The 20,709-nt window shown below is 46.3% G+C and overlaps 1 protein-coding gene and 1 non-coding gene across 2 annotated transcripts in view; one reads left to right on the forward strand and one right to left on the reverse strand.

The window, feature by feature from the left end:
* Positions 1–12,795, reverse strand: part of Hrob (homologous recombination factor with OB-fold) — a 14,593-nt gene extending 1,798 nt beyond the window's left edge. Inside the window, exons 1-9 of the mRNA XM_015495607.2 lie at positions 12,290–12,795; positions 11,209–11,259; positions 7,711–8,898; positions 6,131–6,214; positions 5,055–5,195; positions 4,362–4,470; positions 4,088–4,173; positions 3,579–3,701; positions 1,978–2,098 (exon numbers count right to left, since the gene is read on the reverse strand). Coding sequence (XP_015351093.1) covers positions 1,978–2,098; positions 3,579–3,701; positions 4,088–4,173; positions 4,362–4,470; positions 5,055–5,195; positions 6,131–6,214; positions 7,711–8,898; positions 11,209–11,259; positions 12,290–12,502 — 2,116 coding nt within the window. The 5' untranslated portion in view covers positions 12,503–12,795. The remainder of the gene's footprint in view (positions 1–1,977; positions 2,099–3,578; positions 3,702–4,087; positions 4,174–4,361; positions 4,471–5,054; positions 5,196–6,130; positions 6,215–7,710; positions 8,899–11,208; positions 11,260–12,289) is intronic.
* A 7,500-nt stretch (positions 12,796–20,295) lies between these two features.
* On the forward strand, positions 20,296–20,400 carry LOC125613080. Its single transcript, XR_007343581.1, has one exon. It is a non-coding gene; the product is annotated as a U6 spliceosomal RNA (small nuclear RNA).
* The last annotated feature ends 309 nt before the right edge of the window (positions 20,401–20,709 follow it).

Here is a 20,709-nt window from a genome sequence, read left to right on the forward strand (position 1 = left end):
TTTTCTTTTTTTTTTTTTTTTTTTTTAGATATTGGGGATTAAACCCAGAGGCTCTTTACCACTGAGTTACATTCTTTTTACTTTTGGAGACAAGTTCTTACTAAGTTGCTCAGGCTGTTCTCAAACTTGCAATCCTCCTGACTCAGCCTCCTGAGTAACTGGATTCCAGGCATGCAGTAATCTTTTCTTTTTTGGTACCAGGGATTGAACTCAGGGCACTCAACCACTAAGCCACATCCCCAGCCCTATTTTATATTTTATTTAGAGACAGGGTCTCACTGAGTTGCTTAGTGCCTTGTCATTGCCAAGGCTGGCTTTGAACTTGCAATCCTCCTGCCTCAGCTTCCTAAGCTGCTGGGATTACAGGTGTGCACCTCCACGCCCAGCCTGCAGTAATCTTTATCAACCTTCTTTTTGTTAATAAGAGCAGCTAATAACTTACTGAGTACTTTCTCTGTGTATCAGTAACCTTTCATTAGGGCATCTCATGGTGGTTCTGTGATAAACCCCACTTCACCTGAGAGAACAGGATATAAAGAGGTAAAACAAGTTTCCCAAGGTGAGCATACTCTGCTTCCAAGTGATACCAGAACCACTATTGGTAATCCTTCCTGAGTAGGAACAGGAAGCCCTAGGAGTTAAGTCAGACTGTTCGTATGCTACACCTAAGAGCCTAGTTCCAAGTCTAGCAAGAGCACTCATGCAGACTGCTGCTGTGTATTAAAGGAAGTAGTTACTTTGGGAAGCATTCAAAATTTATTTAAGGTGATTAGCACTGTACTTAAGGAATCGCTCTGCATTAGCAACCACTATTTATTTTGGTACTAGGGATTGAACTCAGGGATGTTTTACCACTGAGCTTCATCCCCAGTTCTTTTTCTTTTTTGAGACAAGGTCTTCCAAAGTGCTAAGGGTCTCACTAAGTTGCTGAGGCTAGATTTGAACCTGTGATCCTCCTCTCTCTCAGCCTCGTGAGTCACTGAGATAACAGGCATATGCCATCACACCTGGCAAACAACATTATTAAGATGATTGGGCTTATCATCAAGCTTACTTATAAAGAGAGAGCACAAGATTCCAGACAATGCAAGAGCCCAGCATAGGGAGATATTCTTTCACAGAATATAAATAAATGGGTTTTAGTCTATCCATTGGCATACTGTGAATTGTTAATGTGAGACAACTACCCATAATCTCATGAACTTTGGGCTCAGACAGGACTGAATTTCTGGAATCAAAAAGCTAAGGAAGCACCAGGCTCGGTGGCACACGCCTGTAACTCAGCAGCAGGGAAGGCTGAGGCAGGAGAATTGCAAGTTTAAAGCCAGCCTCAGCAAAAAGCAAGGTGCTAAGCAACTCAGGGAGACCCTGTCTCTAAATAAAATACAAAATAGGGCTAGGGATGTGGCTCAGTGGTCGAGTGCCCCTGAGTTCAATTCCCAATACCTAAAAAAAAAGCCTAAGGAAGCAACTCGGGACTCTGTTTCACTGGGTGATGCAGCCTCCTGGGGCCTGCCCACAACAGGTCTGCATCTGGGCCTCTCTAGTTTGTATCCTGGGCCCCCACGTAAGTACATGGAGATGTGATTTCTCAGCACCCTCTAGTGGGCCTTTGAGCTTAGTCAGAATGGGGAAATCTGCCTCTATGGTCTGGTCATCAGCCCACAGAAGAATCAAAATGTGGCACAAAGATAGTGCCTGTCCATCTGGACAGAAGATGGTAGTGCATCCTGAGGTGAAAAGCACATGGCCTGGAGGCAGGGGAGACATGTGGATCACACTTTACATGGCCCCATCACACTGTCAACTAGTTTGTGGACTATAGCCTTGACAAACAAGATACCATATTTGATTTCTATAAAATTATGCGAGGTCCAGAGACTCATAGGAGAAGGAACAAAATGTAGCCAGGAGGATTCTGGCCCAGTTATGCCAGAGCAAAGAGATTTTCCTGATCCTGACAACTGACTGTCTTACCTGTTTCTGGAAGTTCTTCCTCAGGGGACACCCCTGCCACTGGGTTCTGTGCTGTTCTGAGATCTTCCCTGGGCTTTGCGGCCACATCATGCTGGAGGCCATCATGGAAGCTTCCTGGATCCTGGGGACAGAGGAGCTGGTCACCAATACCCATGACCCTGAAATCCCTCCAGATGGTACCAACTCTACCCAGATGACCTTAAAGGGCCTGGTGGGGGGCTTAGGAAAGAAACATAATGGAGGAGTATGGCAGGGGCTGGGGTCACCCATGCCCAGGCTGGGGAAGGGAATTGAAAAACCAAACACCCAAACCAGTAGACAATTAAAACAAAACAAACCATTAGGGGTGAGTTTCTTTTCTAATTTTGTTGATATCTAGTGTTCTAGGGAATCTATATAAGTAGAGCAGTGAGTAAAGAGGCCACTCAGAATTATGTTGAAGAGTTAGCCTGAGATTAAATATGAGCTGTTAATAATCTCCAAACTCGCTAGTATATGGACAGGTAATTAAAACTGGCACTTAAATTGTTAACTATGGTTAGCCCTAGGGGATGAAAAGTGGAAGAAGATGACTTTCATTCTTTGCTTTTCTATACCATTACAATGAGTATGATGATTAGAAATTTAAAAGAAAAATAAGGATTATTTTTAGAAGTGGGGTGATTTTAAGAGAATGTGAGGGACTGGGGTTGTGGCTCAGCAGTAGAGTGCTCGCCTAGCATGTGCGAGGCACTGGGTTTGATCCTCAGCATCACATAAAAATAAACAAATAAAGGTATTGTGTCCATCTTCAACTAAAAATAAAAGAATGTGGAGGTGTTAAGGGGAAAAAATAAAGGAACTATAAGTAGAAAAATTAGAGCTAATGGCTTAAGTGGACTAGATGTTATCAAGTCTAACACTCTTGTACTGTAGATGAAGCAATGGCAGGGTAGGAGAAGGGACTTGCCCAAGGTCACAGCGGAAATTATCAGCAGAACTGGGACAAGACTCAAGTCTCCCGCCCTATTGGGCCAGGATCCCAAGAAGGGTGCAGACAACTAAACAAGCCTGGCTCTGCACTCTCACCTTGGAGAGGAGCTGCCTAGAAAGCCATCACCTCAGAGACAGTGAAGCCACCTTGGTTCCTAGAGGAGCGCTCCCAGTGCTTTGGGTAGTGTCTGCCTGACTCAGCAAAGGCAAAGGCCGGAGGGAAGACAGAGCAAGAGCTAGTCACCCGAAGGTCCACTGTGGCTTGCTGTTCTTTGCAGATACCCACCCCACAGCAGATCTGACCCTTAGTCATTTTCTGTCACCATCCCTGGTGAGCCCTCACCTTGGTTAGTTCTCAAATGACTGCTATCCTCTCAGATGTTCAAGCCTGCCATCAGACACTCAGGGATCACCAAGAAGCCAACTGTGCCTCTAGGTACTGTTACTAACCTGTCTAGCAGGTGGCTAGACCAGGAACAGGAGGAGATAGTTCTGTCCCCAAATGTACCTTTTGGCCTCAGGGCAACTGTCCCCTTCACACCTCTGCTTCTCAGGGGGGAGGAAAGAAGAACCGAGAAGATCCAGGCAGAAGGAACCCTCTGTGAGTTCATCCATCCTGCTCCTCTTACCTTGGAGAAAGGCTGAGATGGCTTGAGGTTCCCGTCCCCAGAATCTGGGCTATATATATGGACCAGGTTGTTGGGTGTCACGTTGAGATAGTGATTTCGGAGTGAAGGAGAAAACACTCCAATCTGGAATTGAGGAAGGGGAAGGTCAGTGACCTGATGGAGAACTGGGTGCTGCCAGATGGCCACCTGGTACTCGCCTGCTGCCTGTTAAGGGTCTTCTGCATCAGCATCACACAAATCACTCCTGTCCCAGCCTTGGTACCAAGTAGAACCCTTACCACACCTTTCCCCTCAACCCTCCATATCCATCCATCTCCAAGGAACAGGAGCAGCTCAAGGGCCTCAGGCCTGCCCTCAGCTTTAGCAAGCCAGGGCCTACCAATAGTCCAGTCCCTCCTTGCTTGGGCATAAGGAGGGAGGCAGCCAGCCAGGAAAGAACACAGGAAACCTGAGGGTTCTCTCCAGGGTGGGAGGGGTGGAGGGCTAGCCCCCAATTAGAGCTCCCATACCTGCTTCAGCAACAGCACTGAGCCAGGCTTCAGCTCATTCTGGCGTGTCTCCAGCAGTACCCTGTGCATGGTCCCTTGCATTTCTCCTGCAAATACCATATGGCCCATCAGTCTCAGGATCAAGGGCAATACAGCAACTGGTTTGAGTCCTGGCTGGGAAGTGGGGTTCTCATTGCCTCAATGTTTCTGCCTGCAAATGGAGGGAGTGATTTCTCCTCCTCTCTTGACCTCAACCGAGGCCACAACAAGACATTCCCAGAACCTAACTCCTTACCTGTAGGGTCCTTGAAAACCACACTGGCGTCCATTGTACTCCGAGTCAGGGATTTGATCATCACTGCCATGTTGGGGACCTTGTTCCTGGGGAGCTGCTTCAAGGCTGCCTACTTACAGAGAGAGGCATTCACAGAGCTGATCAGGGCTTACCTGCACCTTCCCAAGTCCCCAAGTGTGCTGGGGGTAACCAGGGACTGGTGATGATCTTCCGTCATGGAGGGCAAAGGGGGCAATTGGAAGGGCATATCTTATCTTCTCTGGCAGGCCTGAAGCTGGCAGTCCTTCATGTCTCTCCCCTGCCTCCTTTCTTTTGTGTACATGTATTTATATAGCACTCCATCATGGTGGACATGGGAAAGGATATAGCATATACATGTACTAACATGTATCTCCACGTGGCCCTTGATGGCTGGGGAGCTCTGAGGGTAGCACTGTGCTTAACTCCATCCAGTGCCTAGAAGTGCAGAGGCATACCCAGAGCCTGCTCTCCTTGTGCCCAATACTGTGGATGATAGTGAATAGGCAGGCCAGCGAAGATACAACCAAAGGAAATTCACTCATGCTGCTCCTCAGGGATAGGCCTGGGGTAACAGGAAGCAGATAACCCCCTCTTACGGTGGACTAGGGCAGTAGATTGTTGAAAGGGAGAAAAATGGTCTTCTCATTGGGTCTCAGTGCTCAGAGTCCTTACCTTCCGCAGTACCATGATGATGCTATAGGTACAAAGGAAGCAGGTTGGGTCTCTCTCATCCAGGCCCAGAGAAGATTTCATGGTCAGCCAGGGCCCTCGCTCAAAATCCTCCTCCACTGATGACTGGGAACTAACAACAACCTGGTATAGAGTAGAGTGGGAGCCTGCGTTAATAGGTTTCTCTTCCTACAGACCCTTGACTGAGACAGGATGAATGGTGGGAGACAAAAGGTAAGTCTCTAGGAAAAACCATAGCATGGTAGTCACAGTCTCCCAATTATCCCCAAGGTCAGAAAAGGTTATGTGAAATCTTGCTGCATATCACATTTTTCACTAAGCATCTACAACAAAGGTGCTTTTTAAAAAAAATCAAATCTTGACTTTAATTACATTGAAGCAATAGATTAACCATGCTTGTCTCTTGTGGTACTAATTTGGGGTAGGGATCCCCCATATATGTATATAGGATTCCAGGAGTGTCTTTGCCATTTTGAATTCTGTAATCTTATTTTGTCTCTGGCTTTAACCATTAGCCTTATTATATTAATAACTGATTTTAATTCAGATGACTATTGCCTGGTTTGGATCTGAAATGGACTGGCAAATCTGGGGAACTGCAGCAAAGAGAAGAAATACTTCAGAGAATTAAAAGCAAAAGTGGGCCCAGGGGTAGAGTAGGCCAACAAGAACTCCAGAGAGGAGAAAAGCTGTTCTCACACATCAAGAGAGACCCCCTTGGAGGCAAGATGAAGGCAGATTCTCCCCTGCACAGTTCCCAGAAACCTCAGAGAAAAGGTTCCCAAAGCACAGTCTCATAATATGTATTACACTCTCTTTCCCTGGGGGAAGATGGAGCTAGCTAGGCCTTTATTTCTTAGATAGGAAAGAAGGCTAGACCCATGGCATTGGTTAATGGCTGGCTGGCATCAGGACAGGCCTTATTTTATGCCAGTAAAATCATCACCTCCTCCAGCTGCCTTCTCAGCAACATTTAATTCCCAACTCCCCCAATATGCAGGGACACCCCATACTCTCAATGATGCCCAGGAAGTTAACATTTACATGGAATAAGTTACCTCTGTCCGGAATTTAGCCAGAGCACCATGAGCTGGAGTCTGGGGTGTGGAAACCATGATTTCCTCCAGATTCTTCCCACTATGCTAAGAGGAGAGAAAGAAGAGAAGGTGAGAGCAAGCTCAGCAGCTGTTATTTACAAGTACAGCGTCTTGTCTGGATTACATAATGAGTTCAGGAAACTATCAGGGACAATTAACACATATTACATCCCTCCTAACACAGTCTCAAGAGCCTTACTAGCAGCTCAAAAAAGACACTTTGGGGATCGTTTTAGGAATGTGAGGAAGCTGGAGCTGGCTCAGGAGCAAAACCCAGGGCTGCCCAAAGGGGGCAGTGACCCAAATAGAGGGGCCAGTGAGGAGTTAAGGGACAGTTTTCCCCAGGTCCCTTCTCAGGAACCTAACCCTTTCCTCTAGGGAGATCCAGCCCAGAAGGAACATGGACAGCCTCCCTGGTTTCTCTTGAAGTGTTGTGGAAGAGAAAGTTACAAGCAGAAACTGTTTCAAAACACCCAAGGAAAGGAGCTGGGTACAGTGGCACAGGCCTGTAAGCCCAGTGGCTCAGGAGACTGAGGTAGGAGGATCGAGAGTTCAAAGCAGCCTCAGCTACTTAGTGAGACCCTAAAGCAATTCAGTGAGACCCTATCTACTGCTTAAATCCAAACTTTCAGCAGAGGTGTCTTCCCTTAAGCCCTGACTTCCTCATATTGACCCCCCGCAACAGCCACAGTTACCTGTTCTGTGGATCTCTGAGAGCACCTGCTTTTGGGCATCTGTGCTTTGCACTGGCTCCTCCCTCTTCCCTCCTCCTGTCTTCCCGCACTGGACTGTCCTCCCCTCCCCCATACCTCTTTACCTCCTTCTCATCAACCCAAAGCCACCCAGCAAGCCCAAGGTAAGCTATGTCTCCCCAGCAGCCAGGGAATGACTCTTACACTGGGCTCTTTGTGCCTAATTATTTGTTCACAACTGTTTCTTCTACACTGTAAGCTCCTTAGGACAGAAATTGTTCTTCTTTATTTTTTTTTAATATTTATTTTTTAGTTGTACACAATATCTTTATTTGTTTATTTATTTTTTATGTGGTACTGGGGATCGAACCCAGGGTCTTGTACGAGCTAGGCAAGTGCTGTACCACTGAGCCACAACCCCAGCCCCCTCTTTAATCTTTGTATTTTCAGTTCAAAGCAAATTGCCCAATATCTACTCCTCAGCAAATATGAACAAATGAACCTCCCTGCCCTAGTAGTAGGAAAACAAACATGAAAACCAGGAAGTTCTCAGAGCCTTATGCACACCTCTTCCCTGGGTGAATTTTCTAGCATTCTTCCTTCCCACTTCTTTTTTTGCCTGGATCCTGGGCCTCACAAATGCTAGGCAAGCGCTCTACCACTGAACCACATCAACAGGCCCCTTCCCACTTTTTTTGACTTCTTCCACAATTTTACAAATGCTGCCTATCTTCACTTCCTTCCTCCTTGCCCTTCAGGAGAAAGATGTTCTAGGGTTGGATAGGGGACAGTGCTGGACTATTGCTTTTCTCCCTTATCTCTGCTGTCTTAGAGAACCAGGTCACTCACCTGGTGAGGTAGGAGTCCTGCTGGGCCAGGGAAGCGGCGCATTTTGGCTCGGGTGGAGGGGTGAGTGGGCTTCTGGGGAGTCCGGTTGGCAGCAGTGACCAGCTGCACCAGGTGGTTGGTGACTATGGGGGTCTGCAGAGCTGCCTGGGGAACCTTTTGGGAGGAATGGGGACCTTTTGGGTTACTGACAGGAGACTCAACAGAAGACACTGGGGCTCGGGATTGCAAGGGATCCCAAGGAGAGACCACAGAGCTGGTCTTCGAGGGAGTAGACCTGGAGTTGGGAGTTTGAGGTCTAGGAAAATGAGGTTTGCCACTTAACCAGGCACTGGGAGACTGAAATGGCTGACCAGGCAAACGATTTTGAGGGCTGCTCTGAAGAGGTCTTCCAGCAACTTGGAGAGGCTGGGGTACGGGAACAGGGGGGGTTTGGGGACAGATTTCCCAGTGGGGTTGCTGAGTAGGAACTGCTAAAGCAGTTGGCATAGGAATGTTGCCTGCAGCACCAGGTTTCATGCAGGGCCGTGGAGTCCTACAGTGGGAAACAGGCTCTAGAGGCTCATCCAGGGCTGACATGACACCTGTTTTGTGGGTGGCAGACATGGGCCCCTGCTGGCAAGATCCACTCAGATCAGCTACCCGGGCCTTTTTAGCCAAGATTGTGTCCTCCTGGTGTTGGGCAGGTGAGATTTGTGTGGCCTCACTGCTAACACCAAGTTCCAGCTCCATGCTAGCTGCCTCCAGCTCCATGCTTGCCAGGACTTTATCAAATTCGTCTTGTTCAGGCCCCTCAAAACCACCCAATCCCTGCTGTTGGCTCTCAAAGGTGAGGAGGGGGCGGGAGGCTGAGGACTGGGGTCTTGCTGACTCTTGGAGCACTTCTGGCAGCGTCATTCTTTTCTGATTGCCAGTCCAGCTGCTGGAAGCTGAGGCAGGGCTTATGGGGACAGTTTCTGTAGAAGGTGGATCCCTGATGGCTCTGGGCATGCTGGAGGTTGGGAGGCAGAGTCCCAGGGTTGGCAATCTCAAAGCCTCTGAAGAAGCAGTGGGATGTAATGGTAGTGACTTTGAGGACTGCCCCTGCACAGTCTCCTGTGGCTTGGAAGAAACAGGTCGTAGGCGCCCAGCATTCACAGGTAGTGAGCCAGCAAATTGGTTCTCTGCATCCTCCACAGCAGATAAGAAATCCTACAAAGAAGCAGAGACAGTAGATCTTTGCATCTGGAAATTTTTATTTTTGTTAATGTTTTGGAAAATTTTTTTAAAAAGCTCTACTTTTACTGTGCAGGCATGTAGTACATATGTGTGTGCTTGCAAGTGGGAAAACAAGGTGTAAAAGACAACAGGGATGTCTCTCACCAATTGCTTATAACCTTGCCCATGAGCCTACCACCAGGCTTCTATCAGAAACATTCTAAGGCTAAGTCTGCAAGTAGTTTGTCTCTTTCTTCAATCTCTAGATTAGGCGCAGAAAAGCAGAAACAAATGTTCCAGAGAACTAGGGAGTCAAAGGACTCACCCAAGGACATGCACCTTTCTCAAGAAAACTAGCTTTCTGGTGTCCAATCAATGCAATAGGGAGCTATACACACACACACACACACCACATCAGTCTTCAGTAAGCCAGAGAACCCCTGGATCCAGCAAAATAGGTGGAAGTTAAATATAGCTTTTCAGGCAAGTTAAATTAAGTATGGATTCCAGTTGGGAAGCAAGGTGAGATTGACACCTTCAAGAGCAAAAGACCTGTTCTGAGGGTGTTTTTGAGTCAGAACTGCTGATTTAACTGACAGAAAGGTCCCCTCCACCTACACCCCTGCTGCCACACTGTATTGTCTGGGCTAAAGAAAGTTTTTTTTTTTTTTACCTGCTTTGTATATTATCAAGAGTCCCATACTCTAGCAGGAATACTTTAGGATTTAGCAATAATAATATTGATTAGCATTATAGAAGTAATAAAACCCTAATGACTTGGATATTGATGGATTCCTTTTTTCCCAAAGAGCTCACTCTCAAATATGTCATGTGTCTTAGGAAGAGGGAAAGGGACTGGTCTGCCATTTTTCAAAGAACAGAAACTTGAACAGTCCCTTAATTCCATTACCTGTTAAGACCCAAGAGGGTTGCCTTTTCAGCCTGTAATCACACATCTCCAAAGCTGAAAGACAAGGACTCATCTCCTTGACAAAGCTAGTAATTTTTAATTATTTGTAAAAACAAAAATTAAGTTCCAGGGCTGGGGATATAGCTCAGTTGGTAGAGTGCTTGCCTCTACAAACAAGGCCCTGGGTTCAATTCCCAGCATCACAAAAAAAAAAAAAAAAAAATTAAGTTCCCCATGTAATAACAAAAACTAACATTTTCAACCTCACTGTTCTAGGTACCATGTATGTATTTTACTACAATTTTCCCAGTTGGACACAGTGGTGCAGAATTTACCACCATACCAGGGACAAGTTAGACATCTGAACATAACGGAATTTGGGGGAAAAGCACTGGGAGACAAAAAGTAGTTTTTATTGGTGTTAAGGGTGTGCATCAGCAGTAGAGGCATGCTGAGTATGCACAAGGCTCTGGGTTTGATTCTAAACACCCCCCACAAAAAAAAAGGTAATTATTGAATGGCTTGTCTTTGGAAAATAGAAATATTCTATTCTGTAAATGTATCTTAGTAGGTTCCATGTCCATTAGATTGGTATCAAAAGGCTGAGTCCTCATCCTGGCTATTTGTGCTATGTTGTCAGGCAGGCAAGTTAAACTTACCTCTTTGGGCTTTACTCATTTAAATCCTCCTCTTTCTAAAAAGGATCCGAGGTGGTAATTTCCAGCCTCCTGGATGAGGTTATATCCATTGGTTCTAAATGTGAAGAGAGCTACAGAGACCATTAGTTCAGAGGTCTCTGGCTGTACTTCAGAAACACCCCTGCCAGCACCAGAAATTCTGACTTAATTGGCATGTGGTAGGGCCTAGATAAAGGTGATTCTAATACCCTGGCTTTAGATCTAGTCGAATTCCTCACCTTCAGGAGAATGAGTGGGAAGGGAATAAGATCTGAGGCAGAAGAATGCCCCTTATATTGTAGAACAGAAAGCGGAAGCAATTTGCCCTGGTTCACATGGACGGCTGGTGACCACAAACCAAAAGCCATCTAGTAACTGTACTGTCTCCTACACTATTTATTTAGGCTCTCCAAAAACCTTCTTCCCACCTCCAGTATGCTATCATGAAAGTGAATTAAATCATCTACACGACAGAGCTTCTGAGAAAAAGGCCCTAATAACTTAGAGATAGGACAATTAAGCAACTCATCTCTGGTTTTTTTGTTTGTTGCTAAGACAGCTAAGTAGGTTGTTTACATTTCTTATCATTTCAATGTCTTCCATAGATAAAAAAGATAAACATATCAATGGAAAGGAGGCTGCAGCAGGCTGCTCCAAAATGTTCTGGACCTGGATGTTTATATCCTTTGCCATCTCTGATTACCAACACTTCCTTACCTCATCTTCAAACTCCTCTTCCACAGTAAACAGCTTCCGCAAACTGCATGCCTGAAAGGAAAACAAAGCAATTGAGGCTGGAGGAGAAATGCCATTTGCAAGTACATTCTGTCCTCACTGCTTCTTCGAAACTCTGACAAGACCATCAGGTGTACTGTTTTTTTGTTTTTTGCTAGTGCTGGGGGAGGAATAAGGGATGAGGAGAGAAAAAATGGGATTCAGTTGAAGATTTAAATGACTTAAAAATCTTTTCTTGTAATAGAATCCACTCAGATCCATCTGTGTTAGTCCCTGAAAGAGGGGCAAAGAGAAGGCTGCCAAGGGGAACGAAAGCAGTTCTTCAGAATCAGCCCTGTGCCGTGATGGGGGTGCAGCTCAGTGGGAGAGTGCTTGTCTAGTATGCCTGAGGCCCTGGGTTCATCCCTAGTATAACACTGTGGGAAGTGAGGATCAGCACTGTGTACACAGACCTGAGGATTTTGCAACAACCCCAAAGTCTGTCAAACATAAGAATCTACCATAAATCCAAACATGCTGGGCACAATGGTCTGGTGTCTGAGACTCAAGCCAAGAATTTTCTTCCACCTAATCCAGCGCCCAAAAGCTAGGCTCCCAGAAGTGTGGGGTGCCCCCGTCCATGGTTCCTACTTTCTAGCCAGCAGGGATGCTGTGGCTAGTTCCAGATGCGTTTCAAGCCAGGGGTTGTGCCAGATCCCAGATGCCAGAGAATCAAGAGCTATCTATGCTGATCTCGCCTTCCCTGGGATCAAGGGTCAGAGTGCAGGGAGGGCGAAAGCAGAGAGGGGAGGGATGGATCCAAGAGATAGGCGTTTGAGAGCACTGGGAAGGATGAACAATTCTCCAAAAAGAGAAGGAAGGCAACAGGAGGGAAACAGGACCAGCGTGGGGCAGGGGAATGTGCTTTCCTAGGGATTCCAGCGCGTCCGGCCAAACCCAGACTAGAACCCTGAGTCCCACCCGGACCCAGGCCCTGCATCCCCAGCGGCTGAGGACCTGGAACCACCAGGTTCCGGGAGCTGGGACCGCAGCTGGAGGACCCCTAGCGTGGGCGCAGCATTACCATGGCTCCAGCAGGTGGGCTCCGGAGGGTGGATCGGCCCGGCCCACCCAGATTCGGTGGTGGTGGGGGTCGCCTCGGCCTCAACCCAGATGGAAGTGGCGGACGCTGGGCGATGATACCGGAGTGCAGGAATAGAGGGAAGCGTCTTTCCAACTCCCGAGCAGGCTGAGGAAGGGTCTCTAGGAGGCGGGGGGCCGAGGCTCCCGGACGCATTCAAAGCCGCCGCCACACCAGCGTCTCCGCCCTTTTAAAGGGGAGGGTCTGTTTCTATCCCGCCGACATAAAGGCCTTCACCCTCTCGCCCTTCCGCCTCAGCCTTAAAGGGGAAATGAATGAGCTCTCGGTCGCCCCCCTGCGGCTCCTCGGACCTAGTAGGCTGGTTCAACTAGTTTAGGGGAGACCAAGCAAGATTGAAGAATTTTGGGTCCTTGATGCCCAGTCCTGCTCCCGCACCTCTGTGTTTAAGCACACTAGGAACTGGGTATGGAAGCGTGACTTCATCCTCACCAGTACCCACCGGGTCGGTTCGTGTCTTTGTGCATCTGTCCATCCGTCGATGCATGCCACACATGTTATCCAGCCAATGCTCTTGGTCTGGGTCTTTTTATTCTTCATGTTTCAGATTAGATTCAGATCTTCCCTGTCATTTTCTCTCTCACGTAACATCCCTTTCCCCATCACAACACTTTATTTACTTCTCAGCACTTTTCATAATTTATGTTTGTTATGGTTAATATCTTTATTCATATCTTCCTAACTAGAATAAATAGGCTTCCTGGGGGTGGGGATCGACCTTGTTTACCTTGTCCAGCTTTGTATCCCCAAGCACCCAGCTTGGTGCTCAACAGTTATTGAATGAATGACATAATGACTACTGTGCAATGGGACAGTGCTGACACTGGGGATAGAGAAATCAAGTTCATAACTAGACAGGGAGACAAAGGCCAGTTCTCTTTGGTTATTGACCCTCGGTCCTACCTCATTTTCCTTTCATGCTTATCACTAGAGCAGCAGCTTGTGCCACACAGTTTTGAAGACAACAAGCAGGAGGAAGGTAGGCAACTCCAATGATATGATTGGAGCCATCCCGGAATCTTCCCCAGGGTGGCCTGGTCTGACCTTACATCAGGATGGCCTGTGGCTTCCATCAGAGCTGTGAGTGGTCCAGTTTACCTGTCTTACATAGGAATGGAGACCAGAATGACAACAGGAAAGGAAACCTCAACTGCCAACTCTCCTCTAAGTTAGGGATTCTCTTAAGGCCTCTCTGCTTCCCTTGAGGTTTCTAAGCTGGGAGACAAAACCCCAACCCTCCCAGGCTTCTTCTTTTCACAGGAATACCAAGAACAGCTCATCCTGCCCAGCTGTGGATCATCCTAGAGATCCAGTTACAAGGTTCTTGGAGATCTGGGCTGTCTCCTTTAGAGGGATCACAGAGCACAAAAGATCAAGAAGAATAACAAAAACTTCTGTATGCACCATAATTTATAGCTTAAAATTTAACATTTGTTCATTTTGTCTTCATAAAGATTATATGAAGGGCAAAGGACAGGTATTTACAGATTGGGAAAATGAGGACCAGAGGGGAAAAGGGCTTCATCAAGGTCAGGCAATGACTTAATTACTTAATAGTGGATCATCTGCTTAGAAATCTTTCCTTTCTTTCTTTTTGGTACCATGGATTGAACCCAGGTGTGATTAACCACTGAGACACATTCCTACCCCCTTTTTGTTTTATTTTTGAGACAGAGTCTTGCTGAGTTACTTAGTTGCTGAAGCTGGCTTTGAACTTGCAATCCTCCTGCCTCAGCCTCCTGAGCTGCTGGCATTACAGGTGTGTGCCGCCATGCCCAGCTTCTGCTTAGAAAAGTGTTTCCCTCCATTACCTTTCTTTTTGCAGTTGCTGTTGTTTACGGTACTGGAAATTGAATCCAGGAGTGCTCTACCACTGATCTACATCCCCAGCCTGTTGTATTTTTAAGATTTATTTTTAGTTGTCAATGGACCTTTATTTTTATTTATTTATATGTGGTGCTGAAAATCAAACCCAGGGCCTCACACATGCTAGGCAAGCGCTCTATCACTGAACCACATCCTCCCTTTTTAATTTCTTAAGACAGCAATTTAGCCAAGATTAGCCTCAAACTTGTGATCCTCTTGTCTCAGCCTCCTGAGTGGCTGAGATTACAAGCATGGCACAGGTTACTCTGCCCAGCTTGTTTTATTTTTTTAAGATGGGTGTTGTGTTGTAGGCTAGTCTCAAACTCATGCGCCGGAGTGATATTCCTGCCTTGGTCTCACAAGTATCTGTAACTATAGATGTGTGGCTCCTCCTCTTCCCTCTCCTCCCTCCCCCTCCTCCTCCTCCTCTGCCCCCTCCTCCTTCCCCCCTCTCCTCCTCCTCCCCTTCCTCCTTTCCCCCTCCTCCTCCGCTTCCCCCTCCTCCTTTCCCCCTCTCCTCCTCCTCCCCTTCCTCCTTTCCCCCTCCTCCTCCTCCTCCCCTTCCTCCTTCCCCCCTCCTCCCCTTCCTCCTTCCCCCTCTTCCCCACCCCCTCCTCCCCTTCCTCCTTCCCCCTCTTCCCCACCCCCTCCTCCATTTTTTCCCAGTGTTGGGGGATTGAACACCAGGGGCTTTGTCCTGTACTACTGAGCTACAAACTTAGCCTCCCTGCTTTTTTTCTTTTTTTTTTCGGTGTGTGTGTGTGTGTGTGTGTGTGTGACATTGGAACCCAGGGCCTTATGCATGCTAAGCAAGCATTCTACCAATGAACTACAACTCCAGCCCTAGCTGGAACATTTTAGAGAGAGGCTGGCAGGATGCAGTGAGTAGGTTGTCTGTGACTGTAGAGTTGGGAAGGACCCCCATGCTGAAGGTCCCTCTAAATCAAATGCCTGTCATCTCAGAGTAAAGGAAAAGACTGAGTCTCCAAGTGATTGGGCCTGGATCCTAGGACCTCTTTTTCCTCTTAGAAAAGGGATTATTTAGCTTCACTTTTTTTTTTTTTTCACTTTTGGTACTGGGAATTTAACCCAGGGGTGCTTAACCACTGAGCCTTTTAATTTTTTATTTAGAGACAGGGTCTTGCTGAGTTGCTTAGGGTCTCACTAAGTTTCTGAGGTTGGCTTTGAACTCATGATCCTCCTCAGCCTCCCAAGCTGCTGGGATTAAAGGCGTGCACCACCATGCCCAGCATGGCTTCACTCTTTAATAAATAGGTTTAAGGATAATGGAAACTCAGACCTAAAAGGAAGGAATGAGTTCAGAGAACCAAGAAAAATGGGCGCAGAGACACCACCAGATCTCCAGCTGTGAAGTGGGGTACAAGAGTGAGTAAGCGAGGAGGGGTCCTAATAGCACTGTGATTAAACTCATAACAATAATAGCCAATACTTCCTGAGCACTTTCTGGGTGCCAGATACTGTTCCAGGGTCAAGGTCCTGCCCAGGCTCACATAGCTAATTGATGGTAGAGCTGGGTGTTATGGTTTAGATATAGTGTCCCCCAAAAGCTCACATGTGAGACAATGCAAGAAGGTTTAGAAGAGAAATTATTGGGCTGTGAGAGTCTTAACGCAAACAGTGATTAACTTCTGGGAGTGTTTGAGTGGTAGCTAAAGTGGTAGGGTGTGGCTGGAGGAGGTGGGAATTGGGGGCGTGGCTTTGGGGGTATATATTTATATCTGGCAAGTAGAGACCTCTCTCTCTGCTTTCTGATCCCCACTGGAGCTGCTTACCCTTGCCACACCCTTCTGCCATGATGTTCAGGTTCACCTTGAGCCCCGAGGAATGGAGCCAGCCTTCTATGGATTAAGACCTATGAAACCATAAGCCCTCAAATAAACTCTTCCTCCTCTACAGTTGTGCTGGTCGGGTCATTTACTCGAAGCAGAAAAAAAAAAAAAAGCTGACTAAAACACTGAGATTATAAACCAGGGAGTCTGACTTCAGGATCCACAAACTTAACTACTATGTCATTTTGCTTCTTAGAATTCCAAGGAACTGAGTTCTTAACCTGAGGCTTTGGGGAACATAAGTCCCCTATAATTATGTGCAAAACATCATGTGCCTATGCACATGTGCTTTATTCTGAGGGAGAATCCATAGCTTTCATATTTTTCTATGGGTCAGAAGACTGTTGCTCTGCTCTAGCTCAGAACAGGCTACATCCTCCTCCATCCCACCCCTATCCTTCATCTTCTCCGGATGCCTTATACTCCTAGGACAGACAACAGCTCTTGCTTGGACTATTGCAATACTTCCTGGTGGTCCCCCTAGTCTGAGCTTTCCTTCCTTCTGCTCATTCTTTCTAACATGCAAATGAGATCCCCTGTAAAATTCTTCAGAGCTGGGGGTATAACTCAGTAATAGAGCACTTGCTTAGCATGCGCAAGGCCCCAAATCTTTAATCCCTTCTCAGTCACCAGAAGATAACATAAAAAAATCCCTAGAGCCTACGGTGCTCTGGCACCTGTCCCCATGCCTTACCCTGTCTCTCATCCAATCTCCCAATAAATACCAATCCCTCTCCACCCCAGTCATTCTTTAAGCCCCAGCTCTCTTGCTGCCTCTTCCAAGAAGCCTTCCTTGCCTGCCCCAGGCAGACCTAAGTTTCCTGCTCATTGGTTGCTTGGATTTGGGACCTACTTCCATTGTAGCTCACATCTATTGAGCACTATATATTGTCTTAAGATTTCTCTCACATCTCCCTAATGGACTTTGCACTCCTTTATTGAATAAGGAGCCTTACCTAATTAGTTACAATGGAGAACATATCTAGTGTGTGTGTGTGTGTGTGTGTGTGTGTTTAAAGATAGCGTGCTGTACTGGCTGTGGAGTTAGACAAATCTTGATTCATATTTGACTCTGCTGTTAACTGGGCTTATAAACTTAAGTTACTTTATCCCTCTCTGAACCTTAGTTGCTTCAACTATGAAGAAAGAATACTATAATAAAATACTACATCTTCCTCACTGGAATGCTGAGTTTCAATGAACGAATACATTGAAATGGCAACTCCATGCCTGGCATGTTGGCAGGGCCTCAACAAATGTGGGTTCCCTTTCCCCCATTTGAGTTTGCAAACATGTGCTTGGAAATTGTTATGGGAACCACATGGCTTGGCTTTGTGTGGATTTCAGCATATTTGCAAATGCACTTCTACCTGGTTCGTGTGTTTATCATATGAACAGTTGTATTTGAATCAGTGTGATGATGCATGTGTTTATATTTATGTTTTCCTTGGTATGAACAGTGGTATATTTGGACAGCAAATGTGTATATATACCAAGAGTTTTGTGTGGCTATGTTGGTGGGTGGGTATTGCATGTTGAGTAACTGTATGAAATTAAATGTGGCTGTGCACTGCATATGGGGTGGGGGAGGGTGGCTTTGATTATGTGGTTTTGTACATATGAAGGCTGTGGATTCTAAGTGTGTAGCCAGTGTATGTAAACCAACTGTCCAAAAGAACCTTAAATTTCTCTTTCCTTCTCTCTCTCTCTCTCTCTCTCTCTCTCTCTCTCTCTTTCTTTCTTTCTGTTTTGTTTCAGGTATTAAGGATTTAGCCCAGTGATTTCCACATTCTAGGCAAAAGTGCTACTTCTGAGCTATATCCCCAACCCTCCAATAGAACTATCTGTGTACATGGAAATGTTTTCTATTTACCCTATCCAATAGAGTAGCCACTAGCCTCTTGGACTGAGCACCTGAAATGTGGTTTTAAGATTAAGGAATTAAATCAGGTGGTAGTGCATGCCTGTTACCCCAGTTGCTCCCACTCCAGAAGCTAAGGCAGAAGGATGACAAGTTCAAAGCCAACCTCAGCAACATAGCGAGTCAGCAACACCCTGTCTCTAAATAAAACATAAAAAAGGACTGAGGATGTGGCTCAGGGGCTAAGTACCTCTGGATTCAATCCCTGGAATAAAAAAAAAAAAAAAAAGAAAGAAAGAAAGAAGAAAAAAAGATTAAGGAACTAAAGATACAATTGTATTTAATTAAAAAAAATTTTTAGTTGTAGATGGACACAATACCTTTATTTATTTATTTAGTTATAGTTGGATATGATACCTTTATTTTATTTATTTTTCTATGGTGCTTAACCTTGAACCCAGGGCCTCCCATGTGCTAGGAGAGCACTCTACCACTGAGCCACAACCTCAGCACCTTTTACTTATTATTATTATTATTATTATCGTTATTATTATTATTATTTTGGTGTGGTGCTGAGGATCGAACCCAGTGCCTTTTTGTGCTAGGCAAGCACTCTACCACTGAGCTACAATCTCAGCCAAATTGTATTTAATTTTAATTAATTTAAATGCAAATAGTCACAGGTACACTGTAGACAGAAACTTCAATCTTGTTTTCCAAACACGAGGTGATGTGCATCCCCCTCTCTCTTTTTTTTTTTTAAAGAGAGAGAGAGAGAATTTTTAATATTTATTTTTTAGTTATTGGCGGACACAACATCTTTGTATGTGGTGCTGAGGATCGAACCCGGGCCGCACACATGCCAGGCAAGCGCGCTACCGCTTGAGCCACATCCCCAGTCCCCCCCCTCTTACCACGGAAAGCCTACCCATCCTGTACCTGCGCAGGTACAAGGCCCTGCTAGAGCCCTGCCTGCGCATCTGCGAGTGTGTGCGTGTGATTCGTACAGATGGGGCCTCCTCACCCCCCTCCCTCAAGTCCCCAGCGGAGCAGTGAATCAGCCTGACAATGAGGTGAGTCATTCATGAACTGCTCCGGGCCGGCCCAGCAGGCGGGAAGCAAACGTCAGCCAGCCTCCCAGCCCTACTCCCCCCCCATCCCGGTGGGATCGCTCAACCCCACGCACTGCAGATGTTCAGGGAGAAACTGACGTGGGCCAATCAAGGCTCTGAAGCTCATCTCTTCCGCCCCTCCCTCTGGTTTGCAATCCATTCATCTCCTAGCCCCTCGCTCCCCTCGGGTGGCTTGTGAGTCATCTGAAGATCTCCCTGAGGACGGAGACATCCAGCTCCTATATCATGTACGCCCCCATCTAACAGCCACCTCCCCAAGGCAACCCCAGTTGGTCCTCCTCCCATGCTGAGGGTTAGGGAAGGGGAGGCTGGACCCCTCCTGGGGTGCCAAGATCTAGTTTTGGAAACAAAGCTGACCCATTCAGTGCTGTGGGGCACAGCTTAGGGCAGATTGCAGCTGGCTGGACACCCCCGCTCCAAAAAAAAGGCATCCAGTTTGCTTGGAAGGAGCATTAAGACAAGCATAAGGGCTGGGGGTGTGGCTCAGGGTATAGTGCTTGCTTGGCGTGTATGAGGCACTGGGTTCGATTCTCAGTACCACATATAAATGAATGTATGAATGAACGAACGAACGAACGAAGGAACGAACAAACAAACAAACAAAATAAAGGTCCATTGGGGCTGGGGATGTGGCTCAAGCGGTAGCGCACTCGCCTGGCATGAGTGTGGCCCAGGTTCGATCCTCAGCACCACATACAAAGATATTGTGTCTGCCGATAACTAAAAAATAAATATTAAAATTCTCTCTCTCTCTCTCTTAAAAAAAATAAAGGTCCATTGACAACTAAAAAATATGTATTAAAAAGAAGAAAAGAAAAAGCAAGCATGGATGCAGAAAGGAAGGAGATGCTGAAGGGTGCATCCTGGAGCACCAGTGGGTGGTTGGGAGCAGGGAATAGGGAAGGGACAAGTGTTCCTCTGATTTCCAAGGAAGCTCCACACAGTTATATCCCCAGTGCCCGACCATCTTCACAAAATGGTAGCCTCTACGCCCTGCACACGTGTGTACACACACACACACAGCCCCACATTAATCAACCTTCTGCTCTTGGACTAAACATTACCTGAGGCTCTGGCTTCTGATTTGGACAACCTGGTCCCAAGGTATCATCCCTTACTAGGTCAGAAGCCTTAAAGAAGTTTCAAAGTGCTGAGGTACAGCTCAGTGAGAGAGTGCTTGCCTAGCATGTGTGAAGCTCTGGATCAAATCCCCAGTACCATGCACACTTCGGCAGCACATATACTAAAATTGGAATGATACAGAGAAGATTAGCATGGCCCCTGCGCAAATATGACATGTAGATTCGTGAAGCGTTTTATATTAAAAAAAGAAGAAGAAATCCCCAGTACCAACCAACCAACCAAAAAATGAAATGAAAATTTGGAAACAACCTCAATGTCCAACAATAGGGGATCAAATAAGGAAACAACACAATGGAATACTGCATTACCACCAGAAATGATATAGAAGATTTGATACCAAGGGAGTATTTTCATGGAATGTTACATAAAAATTCAGATTGTAAGCTATGTATAGTTGGATACATTTTTTCTTCAAAATATGAGCAGAGAGAAAAAGATTTTAAAAAGTATAAAAGTATTTACCTTATTTTATTTTATTTTTTAGCAGTACTG

The sequence above is a fragment of the Marmota marmota genome, unplaced genomic scaffold, assembly GCF_001458135.2.
Source record: "Marmota marmota marmota unplaced genomic scaffold, marMar, whole genome shotgun sequence".
NCBI lineage: Eukaryota > Metazoa > Chordata > Mammalia > Rodentia > Sciuridae > Marmota > Marmota marmota.